The sequence below is a fragment of the Dendropsophus ebraccatus genome, chromosome 8 (genome assembly GCF_027789765.1).
Source record: "Dendropsophus ebraccatus isolate aDenEbr1 chromosome 8, aDenEbr1.pat, whole genome shotgun sequence".
NCBI lineage: Eukaryota > Metazoa > Chordata > Amphibia > Anura > Hylidae > Dendropsophus > Dendropsophus ebraccatus.
The window spans coordinates 31,059,397-31,073,037 of NC_091461.1; the positions used below are offsets into that span (position 1 = coordinate 31,059,397).

Consider the following 13,641-nt stretch of genomic DNA (forward strand, 5'->3'; position numbering starts at 1 on the left):
ACCAGCCGTTCTGTGACACGGCCGGTGTCATACGCTGTGTAAACCCAGACTTAAAAGTGCATGGCTGCAAAAGATCAGGAGGAGTGGTTGCTGCTCTGCGGTCTCTAGGTATTATAGGAACAGGATAGACCCTAAAGTGTCCCTATCCTGTACAATGTATGGGGAAAGCATTTTATACACACACACTTACAATATAGCGCCACATGTTTGCATTTATTGATAGGCACCACCCTATGTTTGTAATATGGCGCCACATATGAACAATAATAGGCTCCACCCCCCACCCCCACAAACACATTTATAATATGGCGCCACATATGAGGGGTGAGTGGCCACTAATCAGGGGCGCTATGTGTAAGATCTTCTTTAAGGGTAGTTTCACACGTACTGTATCGCTGCGTATTTATCGCTGCATGTTTGGTGCGATTTTTCATGCGAGTTTAGATTTTCACATGAAAATCATACGAAAATCAAAACTTGCAAGTAAAAATCGCACAAAAAAGCAGTGATAAAAACGCATCGATAAATACGCAGCGTTAAATACACAGCGATACGGTACGTGTAAAGGCACCCTATCTTGTGTTTTTAATGCATTTTTGCCACAATTTTCCTGCAATTTGCAATAACATTGTGTTATTTTCTGCCAATTGCACCAAAATCAAGGCAAAAAATGCTGCTATTTTAAAGAAGTTTCGCAATTTGCAGAAAAATAGCCAGAAAATGAAAAAATGGAAAAAAAACAGCAAGTGTGAACACAACTTTTTACTAGGAATGGGGGTTATTTGTTAGGCTTTGTTCCCACTGAGCAAAACTAGCGGAATTCCGCGGCTGAGCACGCTCCTGCTTTGTCCGCGCTGAAGAATGAACATGTTCATTCTTCGGCGCGGACAGAGCAGGAGCGCACGCCTCTCATAGAGTCCCATTATGAGAGGGAGGCTAACGGCATTCCGCTAGTTTTGCTCAGTGGGAACGCTCCATTCCCAGGCTTATAGCACTTTTATCCTTTGGTCTATGGGGCTGTGTCAGGTGTCATTTTTTGCGCCATGATGTGTTCTTTCTATCGGTACCTTGATTGCGCATATACGACTTTTTGATCGCTTTTTATTACAATTTTTCTGGATTTGATGCGACCAAAAGTGCGCAATTTTGCACTTTGGGATTTTTTTGCGCTGACGCCATTTACCATGCGAGATCAGGAATGTGATTAATTAATAGTTCGGGCGATTACGCACGCGGCGATAGCAAACATGTTTATTTATTTATTTATTTATTTACTTTTATTTATAACCTGGGAAAAGGGGGGTGATTCAGACTTTTTTTAGGGGAGGGGGCTTTTTACTAATAATGACATTTTTTTTTAACTTCTACACTTATACTAGAAGCCCCCCTGGGGGACTTCTAGTATAAGTGCTTTGATCTCTCATTGAGATCTCTGCAGCATAGATATGCTGCAGAGATCCATGAGATAGGCACTCGTTTGCTTTCGGCTGCTGCAGCCGGAAACAAACGAGTGCCGAGCCGGGGACGGCGCCATCTTGGAGCGGTCCCCGGCCGGCTTCAGTTACGGAGATCGCTCCTCCGGGATAACATCCCGGAGGAGCGATCTCCCCACTAGACACCAGGGATGACGCTGCGTCCGGTAATCGGATGCAGCTGTCATGTTTGACAGCTGCATCTGATTACTGTATTAGCGGGCACGGCGATCAGACCGTGCCCGCTAATACCTACGGTCCCGGGCTACACGCGGCACCCGGGACCGGCGCTGTTCAGAGCGGGGCCGCCGCGCGGCCCCGCTCTGAACTCCCTTACCGGCATCAGGGCGTAAATTTACGCCCGATGTCGTTAAGGGGTTAAAGAGAACCAATCATGGACGAAAGTTAAAAAAAATGTTTTCCCTAATTAGATGTAAATCATCATTTTATTGACATTTGTAAATATAATTCATTATTTTTATTGCCACATTTTTTAATTATTCACTTTTTACTTTCCTGTCTCGAGCCGGCTCTTTTTAAAAGAGCCGGCGCGAGACAGGAAACTCCTGTCATGAAGAGCGGCAGGAAAGGTTCCCATGATCCTTTGCCCGCCGCTCCGTTAATACACAGCGATCTCGCGCTATACAGCGCAAGATCGCTGTGTATTATCTAAAGTCCTTCTTCTCTAATCTATTTATGAAGATACAGACTGCCTCTGCAGTCTGTATCTTTATACTTTACCTATCCTCTTCTTCGGTGCAGCAAGGCTGGCGCCGCCATCTTGATTACGTCACTTGTGTTCCAGCGGTGGAACGCAAGGCCCGTAATCAAGATGGCGGCGCCCTGCCTTGCGGCACTGAATCAGAGGATAGGTAAAGTATAAAGATACAGACTGCAAATGCAGTCTATCTATGAAGATACAGACTGTTCCCTACCCGATCCTCTGTTCCCTGGCTGTTCTGGCGGCGGCGCCATCTTGATGACGTCACGCTGGAACGCACCGCTGGAACGCAAGTGACGTCATCAAGATGGCGGCGCCCACCGCCAGGGAACAGAGGATCAGGTAAAGTATAAAGATACAGACTGCAAATGCAGTCTGTATCTTCATGAATAGACTTAGGGAGAGATATACTTTCATAATAGGGACAGTTAAATTTAGGTGATTGGTTCTCTTTAACCCCTTAAGGACCGGGCCTGAAATGGCCTTAAGGACCGGAGCAAATTTTATGAATTTGACCAGTGTCACTTTATTCATTAATAACTTCGGGATGCTTTTACCTATCCGGCTGATTCTGAGATTGTTTTCTCGTGACATATTGTACTTCACATTTCTTGTAAATTGGAGTCGATACTTATAACGAATCTTTATGAAAAAACCCAAAATAGCGTGAAAAATTGTGAAAAAATGCATTTTTCCAACTTTAAAACTTTTCTGCTTATACAGAAAATGGTTATACCACATAAATTATATATTAAATAGCATTAGCAACATGTCTACTTTATGTTGGCGGCATTTATTAAACTATATTTCATTTTTTTTAGACAATAGGAAGCTTAAAACATTAGCAGCAAATTTCCAAATTTTCAGTAAAATTTCAAAATCAGATATTTTTAGGGAACTGTTCAGGTTTACTAAGGCTGGGTTCACACTATGTATATTTGAGGCTGTATTTGTGAGGCTGTATAGCAACCAAAACCAGGAGTGGATTGAAAACACAGAAAGGCTCTGTTCACATAATGTTGTAATTGAGTGGATGGCCATCATTTAATGGCAAATATTTGCTGTTATTTTAAAACAACGGCTGTGGTATTGAAATAATGGCAGTTATTTACCGTTATATGACGGCCATCCACTCAATTTCAACATTGTGTGAACAGATCCTTTCTGTGTTTTCAATCCACTCCTGGTTTTGGTTGCTATGAGGACCTGACATGAGGACCAAATACAGCCTCAAATATACATAGTGTGAACCCAGCCTAATTAAAGTGTATTTGAGGGGACTGTGTGTTAGAAAGCCTCACGAAGCACCCCATTTCAGAAACTGCACCCCCTAAACTCTGCAAAAGCACATCCAGAAAGTTTTTTAACCCTTTAGGGGAGTCACAGAAATAAAAGCTAAGTGTGTAAGAAATTTGAAAATTTTAATTTTCTGTGCAGAGATTTTATTGTAATCCAATATTTTTCATAATTATAAACCTATTACCAGAGAAATGCACCCCAATATTGATTGCCCCGTTTCTGCAGTTTATAGAAATACCCCATATGTGGCCCTATTGCGCTATTTGACGCAACCACAAGCCTCAGATATAAGGGAGCGCCTAGTGAATTTCAATGGCTCCGTTATTTTTGGTCATTTTTGACTGTACCACTTCAGGTTGGCAGAGGCTCTGGGGTGCCAAAACCTAAAAAACACCCCTAAAGGGACACCATTTAGAAAACTACACCCCTCAAGGAATGTAACAAGGGGTGCGGTGAGCATCTGGACCCCACAGGTGCTTCACAGATTTTCCAAACAATATGGCTTGAAAAAAGACTAAAGTATTTTTTACACTAAAATGTTGTTCTAGCCTTCAATTTTTCATTTTCACAAAGGGATAAAAGGAAAAAAAAAACACAAAACATGTAGCACAGTTTCTCCCGAGTACGGAAATACCCCACATGTGGACATAAAGTGCCAAGCGGGCGCAGGACGAGCCTCCAAAGGGAAGGAGCGCCAATTGGCTTTTGGAAGCTGGATTTCACTGGAATGGATTTCAAGGGCCATGTCGCATTTACAGAGCCCTCGTGCTGCCAAGACACTGGAAACCCCCCACAAGTGACCCCATTCTGGAAACTACACCCCTCAAGGAATCTAACAAGGGGTGCAGTGAGCATATGGACCCCACTGGTGACGGGCACAAATGTGGAAAAATGTGACGTGAAAGTGAAAATTTTCATTTTTTCACTTTCATGGCACAAATGTGCCCGTCATCCAGGGGTCCATATCCTCACTGCACCCCTTGTTAGATTCCTTGAGGGGTGTAGTTTCCAGAATGGGGTCACTTGTGGGGGGTTTACAGTGTTTTGGCAGCACAAGGGCTCTGTAAATGCGACATGGCGTTCATCATCCATTCTAGCCAAATCCAACCTCTAAAATCCAAATGGCGCTCCTTCCCTTGGGAGGCTTGCCCTGCACCCACATGGCGCTTTATGTCCACACGTGGGGTATTTACGGACTCGGGGGAAATTGCTCTACACATTTTGTGTGTTTTTTTCTCTTTTAACCCCTTGTGAAAATGATAAATTCAAGGCTAGACCAACATTATAGTGTAAAAAATTTAATATTTCATTTTCACGCCACATTGTTCCACATTTGTGCCCGTCACCAGTGGGGTCCATATGCTGACTACACCCCTTGTTACATTCCTTGAGGGGTGTAGTTTCCATAATAGGGTCACTTGTGGGGGGTTTAACTGTCTTGGCAACACAGGGGCCTTTTGAATGCAACATGGCCCCTCGAAATCCATTCCATCCAAATCCAGCCTTCAAAAACCAAATGGCGCACCTTCCCTTTGGAGGCTTACCCTGCACCCGCATGGCGCTTTATGTCCACATGTGGGGTATTTCCGTACTCAGGGGAAATTGCTCTACACATTGTGTTTTTTTTTATCTTTTAACCCCTTGTGAAAATGAAAAAATCAAGACAAGATCAATGATTTAGAGTAAAAATTTTAAAAAAATTACACTAAATGTTGGTCTAGCCTTGATTTTTTTCCATTTCCACAAGGGGTTAAAAAAGAAAATGAACACAAAACGTGTAGGGTAGTTTCCCCTGAGTACGAAAATACCCCACATGTGGACATAATTTGCCATATGGGCACAGGGCAAGTCACCAAAAGGACAGAGCGCCATTTAGAGGCTGGAATGGGGGATGGAGGCCATGTCGCAATTACAAAGCTCCTGTGCTGCCAGAACAGTAGAAACCCCCGACAAGTGACCCCATTCTGGAAACTACACCCCATAAGGAATCTAACAAGGGGTGCAGTGAGCATATGGACCCCACTAGTGATGGGCACATGTGTAGGACATGTGCCGTGAAAATAAAAAATACCATTTTTTTCATTTTCACGTCCCAAATGTGGCCGTCACCAGGGGGCCATATACCCGCTGCCCCACTTGTTAGATTCCTTATGGGGTGTAGTTTCCAGAATGGGGTCACTTGTGGGGGGTTTCTACTGTCCTGGCCGCACAGAGGCTTTGTAATTGCATCATGGCCTCCTCTAATGGGAATGGCAGCCATACCTACTTAGCTGGGGAAAAGGGACAATTCTAATTTATTTGGGGGTATTAGGCCAATTATTAGTTTATAAGGTTGGAAATGACAGGTGTCCATCAAATTCAACCTGTGTTGATCCAGAGGAAGGCAAAAACCCCTCGTGAGGCAGACGACAGTAGCCTCATCACAGGGGAAAAATTCCTTCCCGACTCCATAATGGCGATCAGAATAATCCCTGGATCAACGTGACCCCTGAAATAGGAATAAGGGACAGAATTTAGATAATGTAGAACCCCAATGACGTGTGGTACGCCTTGGAGCGATCCAGTATGCAGAGGCCGGGGGGATCAGGACAGGTGTCACACTGGTAAATGGTGTCCTTCCTGATCCCCCTGTTACCCCACACTCTGCACTTCTTCTGGGGTCTCCTGTTCTCCAGTGTGGGGGACGTCACCTGGAAAATGTTGTCCTGGTGCGATACGGGGTCCTTCATATCCAGAAGCGCTGGGTCCGCTCCATGGCTGCTAAATATTAGGGCGCTATTACTATTTCTGATATGTTCGGATCGTGCCGCAAGCTACAGTAGCTCAGGCAGCGAGGGACCAGAAGAGGGGGTGCTGGTATAAAAGTTATCCCCGTACGGGTGGTGGTGACCTTTATCCAGCAGTGGGAAGATCAGTTCCCGGACGATCTCCCCACTAACTCCGAGGCTGGGGGGGGGGGCATCTGGCGGCTGGATTCGGGTGTCCCTTCCTTCATACACTCTAAGGGTACGTGCACACTGCGGAATCGCGAAGGATAACCCTTTGTGCATTCCGCAGTTGGCACCCGCCGGCGGACTGATGCAGGCGCACGTCTCCGTCCGTGTCGTAGACTCCATTCTATGCACGGGCGGATTCCGCTCTGCGTCCAACGTGTTGATGGAATGACGGATAATGGAATCCGCCCATGCATAGGATAGAGTCTATGACACAGGCGGAGACTCGCCCCTGCATCAGTCCGCCGGCGGGTGCCAGCTGCGGAATGCACGAAGGGTTATCCTTCGCCATTCCGCAGTGTGCACGTACCCTAAATCTGTAAGTGTACCCTGAGGTACTCTCACAGAGTTTGTAGAATTTCACGCCATACCGTCATCTCTTATTGGGACGGTACTGGCGGAAAAGACGTGTCTGGGGGGCAGCGTACGCTACGCTACTCCCAGACACGTCACTGGATGATGAGGAGGATGAGGATGAATGGAGGAAAGAAGGATCCCCCCAATTCATCCTCACTGGCTGTTACGGTGTCGGAGGCAATAATAATGTATGCGTCCGACACCGAAAACACCCTGGGCGCCATCTTTATATGGGGACTAGTATATGGGGTATATTGGGGTATGTAGTGGTGTAGTGTAAAACTTTATTCAATGTAGTGTGGTGTAATGTAGTGTTTTTTTACGTGTTTTTTACAGTAAGTATACAAAAAAAACCTACGCCAAAAATGGTGTTGCTGATGAATGCCGCACTTATGTTCGGCACTTATAAGCAGACCGTGGCAGTAGGATATAAAAAAAAAACACCCTACGCCAAAAAGGAGGAGTTGCTGATTAGCAGCGCACTTTCGTGCGATGCTGATCAACACTCAGCGGCGATAGGGTGCGGAAAATAGAAAAAAAAAAAATTGGGAAAAAAATTTTTTTTTTTACTACATTCTGAACATCCCTGTAGTGGCTGATACGTGTATTACACTTATCAGCCGCTAGGGGGCAGCAGAGCGCAAGATCCGAAAATAGACGACGCTGGAGCCGGAAAAATACGAAAATAGACGACGCTGGAGCCGGAAACAGCCGATCGGGACTCACGGAAGAAGCCGAAGTCCCGACAAGAGGAAGTGGACGCCGGGAACCCGGAAGACGCCGATCAGGACCCCGGGACAGGTGAGTAATGTACAAATACCTGCTCCGGACCCCTCAGCTACCTAGCTGAGGGGTCCGGAGCAGGTATTTATTACTTGTGGGGACTTTGATCGCCGTGAACGGCCGGCCGGCTGGCCGGCCGTTCACGGCGATCGGGACGGTGGTACCGTGACCACCATTACTTTTTACAGTAATGGCGGTCGGTGCCGTCCTCGGACAGCACCGACCGCCATTTTTTTCCGGGTCATCGGGCCACCGATGGCCCGGAAAGGTTCCGATCGCCGCTATGGGCTTATCAGCCAATAGCGGCGATCGTCGGCATGGGGGGGGTTAACAACCCTCCATGCCGACAGGGAGAGATGGCCTGCTATGTATTATAGCAGGCTATCTCCCCCGATCGGGACCCGGCCGGCCGCGGCGCCCGTTTAAAGGGATGACGTACCGGCACGTCATGGGTCCTTAAGTGACAGTGATCCATGACGTGCCGGTACGTCATGGGTCCTTAAGAGGTTAAGCTTTCTAATGGTAAGAGTCTCTTTGTTGCCCATAGCAACCAATCACAGCTCAGCTTTCATATTCCCAGAGCAATGTTAGTAATGAGAGCTGAGCTGTGATTGGTTGCTATGGGTCTCTTGCTATAAAACAGCACAATACATTTCCCTTAGTATCCCATAGCAACCAATGAGAGCTCCCCTTTCACTTTACCAGGGCAAATAATATGTGAAAGCTGAGCTGTGATTGGTTACTATCTAAAAACAAGAATAAATCCACTGAGACCCCACCGGGTGTTTTTGTTTGGGCAGCGTATACTCCTACAGCCAATGGCAGAGGGAAGAGCTAGAGAAGGAGAGTGACCAGCAGAGGGCGCTCCTGTTTGCCGTCCACCATGGTTGTAGTTCCCCTTTCCTCCTCACCTCACACAATAACGGTGAGTACGGCAGAGCGGCCATCTTTGGGGGGGGGGGGGGGGGAGAGCTGACAGGTACAGTGTAAGAGTGGTGGTGTATGGTGTTTTTAGTGTCCCACATTATCATTATTACACACTTACACCCACACACTTACTTACTACAATGTAAAGTGACATAAAAAGTACACATTTTTGGCAACAAGAAAAACTTTTATTAAAGTTATTAAATTATTCGCTGTCGGCTGTAGGGATGTCCCTCGGAGCGTGCTGTGGTGGTGGCGGCGGGGAAGCCGCTGAGCACTTTCTTGGAGATGATGGCCAGGCATTTCCTCAGCTCCTCGGTACTGGTGAAGCATCGCAGGATCAGTCTGATGCTCTGTAGGAAGCCGATCAGCATCCTGCTGGTGGTGATAGTCCAGGACAATGTCGCACTCGCTGTGATTGCTTGCAGATCGCTGGTGCTGATGGTGGAAATCCACGTGATCCGCTCACCGGCAGTAGTGGTGGTGATCTAGGTGGCTGTGGTCATCCAGATCTCCAGGAAGCTGGTGAGGGTGGTGGTCCAGATGATTAGATCTCTTGTGCTGCAGATCCAGGTGATGAAATCACAGGCGGTGTGATCACACTCACTCGCTCTACAGCAGCTGTGATCCAGGTCAGCAGGTCACTATTAGTGAAAGTTCAGCTCAGCAGGCGGCTGGCGGTGGATGTCCAGCTAAGCAGGTCAGTGAAGGTGGTTGCTGCACTTTGGAGATGGCTGGTGATGGAAATGAGGTCACAGGTGGTCATATTCCAGTTGGGCAGGTCTCCAATGGTGTTGTTTGGACTCTGCATTTTGATGGTGCTGGAGTTGCTACGCTGCAGGTTGGTGGTGGTGGAATTGGGCCTCTGCAGGTTGGTGGTAATCTTCCAGCTGGGCTGCTGTCTGATGGAACTGCAGGCCCCTGGTGATGTTGTCCCATCATTTTAAATCATTCGCTGTCGGCGGTAGGGATGTCTCTCGGAGCGTGCTGTGGTGGTGGTGGCGGGGAAGCCGCTGAGCACTTCTTCGGATATGATGGCCAGGCATTTCCTCAGCTCCTCGGTACTGGAGAGACATCGCACGATAAGTCTGATGCCCTGTAGGGCGCCGATCAGCATCCTGCTGGTGGTGTTCATCCAGGACAATGCCTCACCCGCAGTCATGAGCCAAGTGCACCTGTTGCAGCAACTGGTCAGCCAAGTGAGAAGCTGGAGGGTTGTGGCAATCCACACCAGCTTCTCACTTATGCTGCTTAGTGCGGCCTGCAGATCTCTGGTGGTGACTGTGGAAATAAACGTTATCAGCTCACCGGTGGTAGTGTTGGTAATCCAGGTGGCTGTGGCCATCCAGATCTCCAGGAAGCTGCTGCGGGTGAGGGTGGTTGTCCAGACGATCAGGTCTCTGGTGCTGCAGATCCAATTGATGTAATCACAGGTGGTGGTGATCACACTCGCTCTCTCTACAGCAGCCGTGAGCCAGGTCAGCAGGGCGCTATTACTGAAAGTCCAGCTCAGCAGGCGACTGGTAGTGGATGTCCAGCTGAGCACATCACTAACAGCAGTCAGCCAGCTAAGCAGGTCAGTTAAGGCGGTTGCTGCACTCTGGACATGACTGTTGATGGACATCAGGTCACAGTCAGGCAGGTCTCCAATGGTGGTGTTTGGACGCTGCAGGTTTCTGGTGGTGTAATTGGGCCTCTGCAGGTTAGGGGTAATCTTACAGCTGGTCTGGTCTGTGATGGTACTGTTTGGCCACTGCAGTCCCGAGGTGATTTTGTCCCAGCTGAGCGGGTCGCTGATGGAATTGCCCCAGCTCAGCGGGTTGATGAAGGGTTCAATCATGCTGAGTGGTTGTCTGGTGGAAAGACAGCCCACTAGGATTGGAACCAAATAGCAAAGGAGGTTGCCAAAAATGGCAAGCTCCCTGTCAATCCTCTCCTCTCTCTCCATGGACTGACGAAAATCGAAAACACTAGAAATGACTATCAGTATACACAGGCAGAAAGCAAGGTAGTACCAACAGTGTAATCGCTAGTGAGTCCCTAAGAACAGAGATTCTGGGGCTCGGCACCTTCTTTTATAGGGCCCTTGGATGACATCACCAATTATGTCACTTACGTGATGTCACTGCTTGTCGTAGTGATGTCATGAGCATGCCCGGGCACGTTGTCAGGTTGTTGTTTCAAGTTGTTGTTGTTGTTGTTTACAAGTCAATGGAAAAACTGGATCCAACCGGTTCCAACCGGTTCCAACCGGATCCAACCGGATCCAACCGGATGGCACACAATTGCATCTGTAGTTGCATCCGTTTTTTCCATAAAATGTATAAATTAAACGTATAGGATAAAACGCCTTGTGAACCTATCCTTAGCCATGTCACCCACTATACAATGTCAGATGTGAAATAGGCTTTTATGGCCTCCCAGAATGATGTAGGGTGACTTCAGACATGGAGGATATGTTGCAGATTTTTACAGCCCAATACATGGTGGCATAGAGCTCCCAAACAGTAACAGGGCCCTCTTTGTGCCCCCCATGTAGGTGAGCTGCACCTTGTGCTTCAGTCTGTAGTTAGCCCCTCTCTTGGTGCAATAAAACCTTTGCACTTATGAACTGTGACAATGCCCCCTGTCACTGCACCCCTAGATAAATTGGGCCACTGTCCTCCTAAATCATTGTTTCTCAACCACTGGCTCTTCAGCTGTTGCCAAAATACGACTCCCATCATGCCCTGCCAGTAGTGCATGATGGAAGTTGTAGTTTTGCAGCAACTGGAGAGTGAGTCACTTGTTGGAGAACACTGGATTAAATAAACAGTTTTCCTAAATCTTTCTTTCCCAGTCAGTGACTTCAGCTGTTGCCAAACTATACCTGCCGTTATACCTTGCCAGCGGTCCATATTGGGGGTTGTAGTTTTGCAGCAACTGGAAAGTCACATGTTAGAGAGCGCTCCACTAAAGAAACTGTCCCACAAGTGACTGTTTCCTAACAAGTGACTGTTAAGCTGTTGCCAAAATACACCTGCCATCACGTTCTGCTAGCTGCTAACGGGGCCCCGTCATGTGCCCAGGTAAGCCGGGTCTGACGCCGGTCCTGTGACTAGCGGTTGTACAACTTGTCCACATGCTTGTGTATGCAGCTCTCTACCTGCTACGGACCAGACAGATTTCCTTGATCTTGGCATCCTGTATATCCACCCTCGTTGAGTATACATTACAAGGTGTAAGCAACCCTGAGGACCCCAGGGCAATAGGAAAAATGACATTTATAATGTTTAGTCCTTGCTTCACATCTTTAAAAAAGAGTTTTTAAATCACCTGGTGTCAATAAGTTAAACTTATTTGTAACCTATTTTAGTATAAAAAAAAAAGTCCAGTACTTATCAGCTGCTGTATGTCCTGCAAGAAGCGTTAGCAGATTAAATGTAACTTGTGCCCAACCTGGGCCCCCAGTGCGGCTGAACCACCCCGCTAGCAGTGGCGCAAGCTCAATATTCTCCCGGTAAAGGAGGACACAATCCAGCCCTGGACCATTACTGAAATGCAGAGAGGTGGGAACAAGCACAGAGAGGCATTACAGACCTAGGCCCTGCTAGTGATGTCACGATACCAGCTTTTTTATTTTGATACTCAGATACCAGTTCGATACCTAAAAAAAAATACAAATATACCTCCTTGTGCACAACAACTATCATAGCCGCAGTCCGGGGGGAGGGCCCCCAGACTGCGGCTATGATAGTTGTTGTGCACAAGTAGGTATGCTGGGACTTGTAGTGCACAATGAGGTATGCTGGGAGTTGCAGTGTTGCAGCAGCAGCCTTCCAATATAACAACAACTCTCAGCAGCAGCGTTCTTGAGACTTGTAGTCCTGACAGCCCCACACTGTGCATGTTGACATGGCTGCAGCACACTCCTTTCCTGACATCCTCTGTGCTGCTGTGACCTCTCCTATAAGATCAGCACACTCCCCTTGACATTCTCTGTGCTGCTATAACCCCCCTATAAGATCAGCACCCTCCTCTCCTGACATCCTCTGTGCTGCCGGGACCTCCCCTATAAGATCACCACCCACCTCTCCTGAGATCCTCTGTGCTGATGTGATCTCCCCTATAAGCAGGGCCGGTTTTAGACAAAATGTGGCCCTGGGCAAAGTTGAAGGTGGGGCCTCAAATGCTAAAACATTGTAGCAGCAATTTAAGGTCCCAATACTTTTTTGTCAGCGGTTGGCGCGCTGCTCGAGGTGGGGTGATCTTCTGTGACCTTAAATAAGACCCCTCTGTGCCCTATATAGTAGATAGGTCCCTCTGTGCCTCCATAGTACATATAGTCGGTATCCCTCTGTAGGTAATTCTTCTGGTAGTTACCTCCACCACCCAGTATGTAGTATCCACCAATATAGGAGGCATCTCACTGTAGGTTTTACACCTGTTAGCTAGCCCCCTGATAGTTGCCCCCTCAGCAGATAGCAGCTCCCCTGATAGTTACCCCCCCCCCAGCACATAGCATCTCCCCTGTCCCCCCCCCCCCAGCACATAGCATCTCCACTGATAGTTGCCCCCTCAGCAGATAGCATCTCCACTGATAGTTGCCCCCTCAGCAGATAGCATCTCCACTGATAGTTAAATGCCCCCCCGCCCCCAGCACATAGCATCTCCTAGGGCTGGGGTGATGTGGGCAAAAAATAAAATCTCGTTTTTTCTTTTCTCGATTTTTTTTATTTATTTTTTGATGGGTGTAGTAGTATAGGCATAGTGGATAAGGGGTGTAGCAATAGTAGAAGCATATAAGATGAGGGGTGTAGTAGTAGATAAGGGGAGTAGCAGTTTTGGGAGTAGTAGTAGTATCAGGAGTGGAGGTAATAATAGCAATGGTAGTAGAGCAGTATTGGGGGTAGTAGTAGAGCAGTATTGGGGGTAGTAGTAGAGCAGTATTAGGGGTAGTAGTAGAGTAGTATTGGGAGTAGTAGTAGTAGAGCAGTATTGGGGTAGTAGTAGAGCAGTATTAGGAGTAGTATTGGAGGTAGTAGTAGGGCAGTATGGGGGTAGTAGTATAGCAGTATTGGGGGTAGTAGTAGAGCAGTATTGGGGGTAG

General features: G+C 47.4%; 1 protein-coding gene across 1 annotated transcript in view; it reads left to right on the forward strand.

Annotated features, from left to right (window-relative positions):
- Positions 1-305: 305 nt before the first annotated feature.
- The window catches only part of LOC138799999 (protein FRA10AC1), a 64,726-nt gene continuing 51,390 nt past the window's right edge, over positions 306-13,641 (forward strand). The window contains exons 1-2 of the mRNA XM_069981808.1: positions 306-324; positions 8,398-8,550. Coding sequence (XP_069837909.1) covers positions 306-324; positions 8,398-8,550 — 172 coding nt within the window. The remainder of the gene's footprint in view (positions 325-8,397; positions 8,551-13,641) is intronic.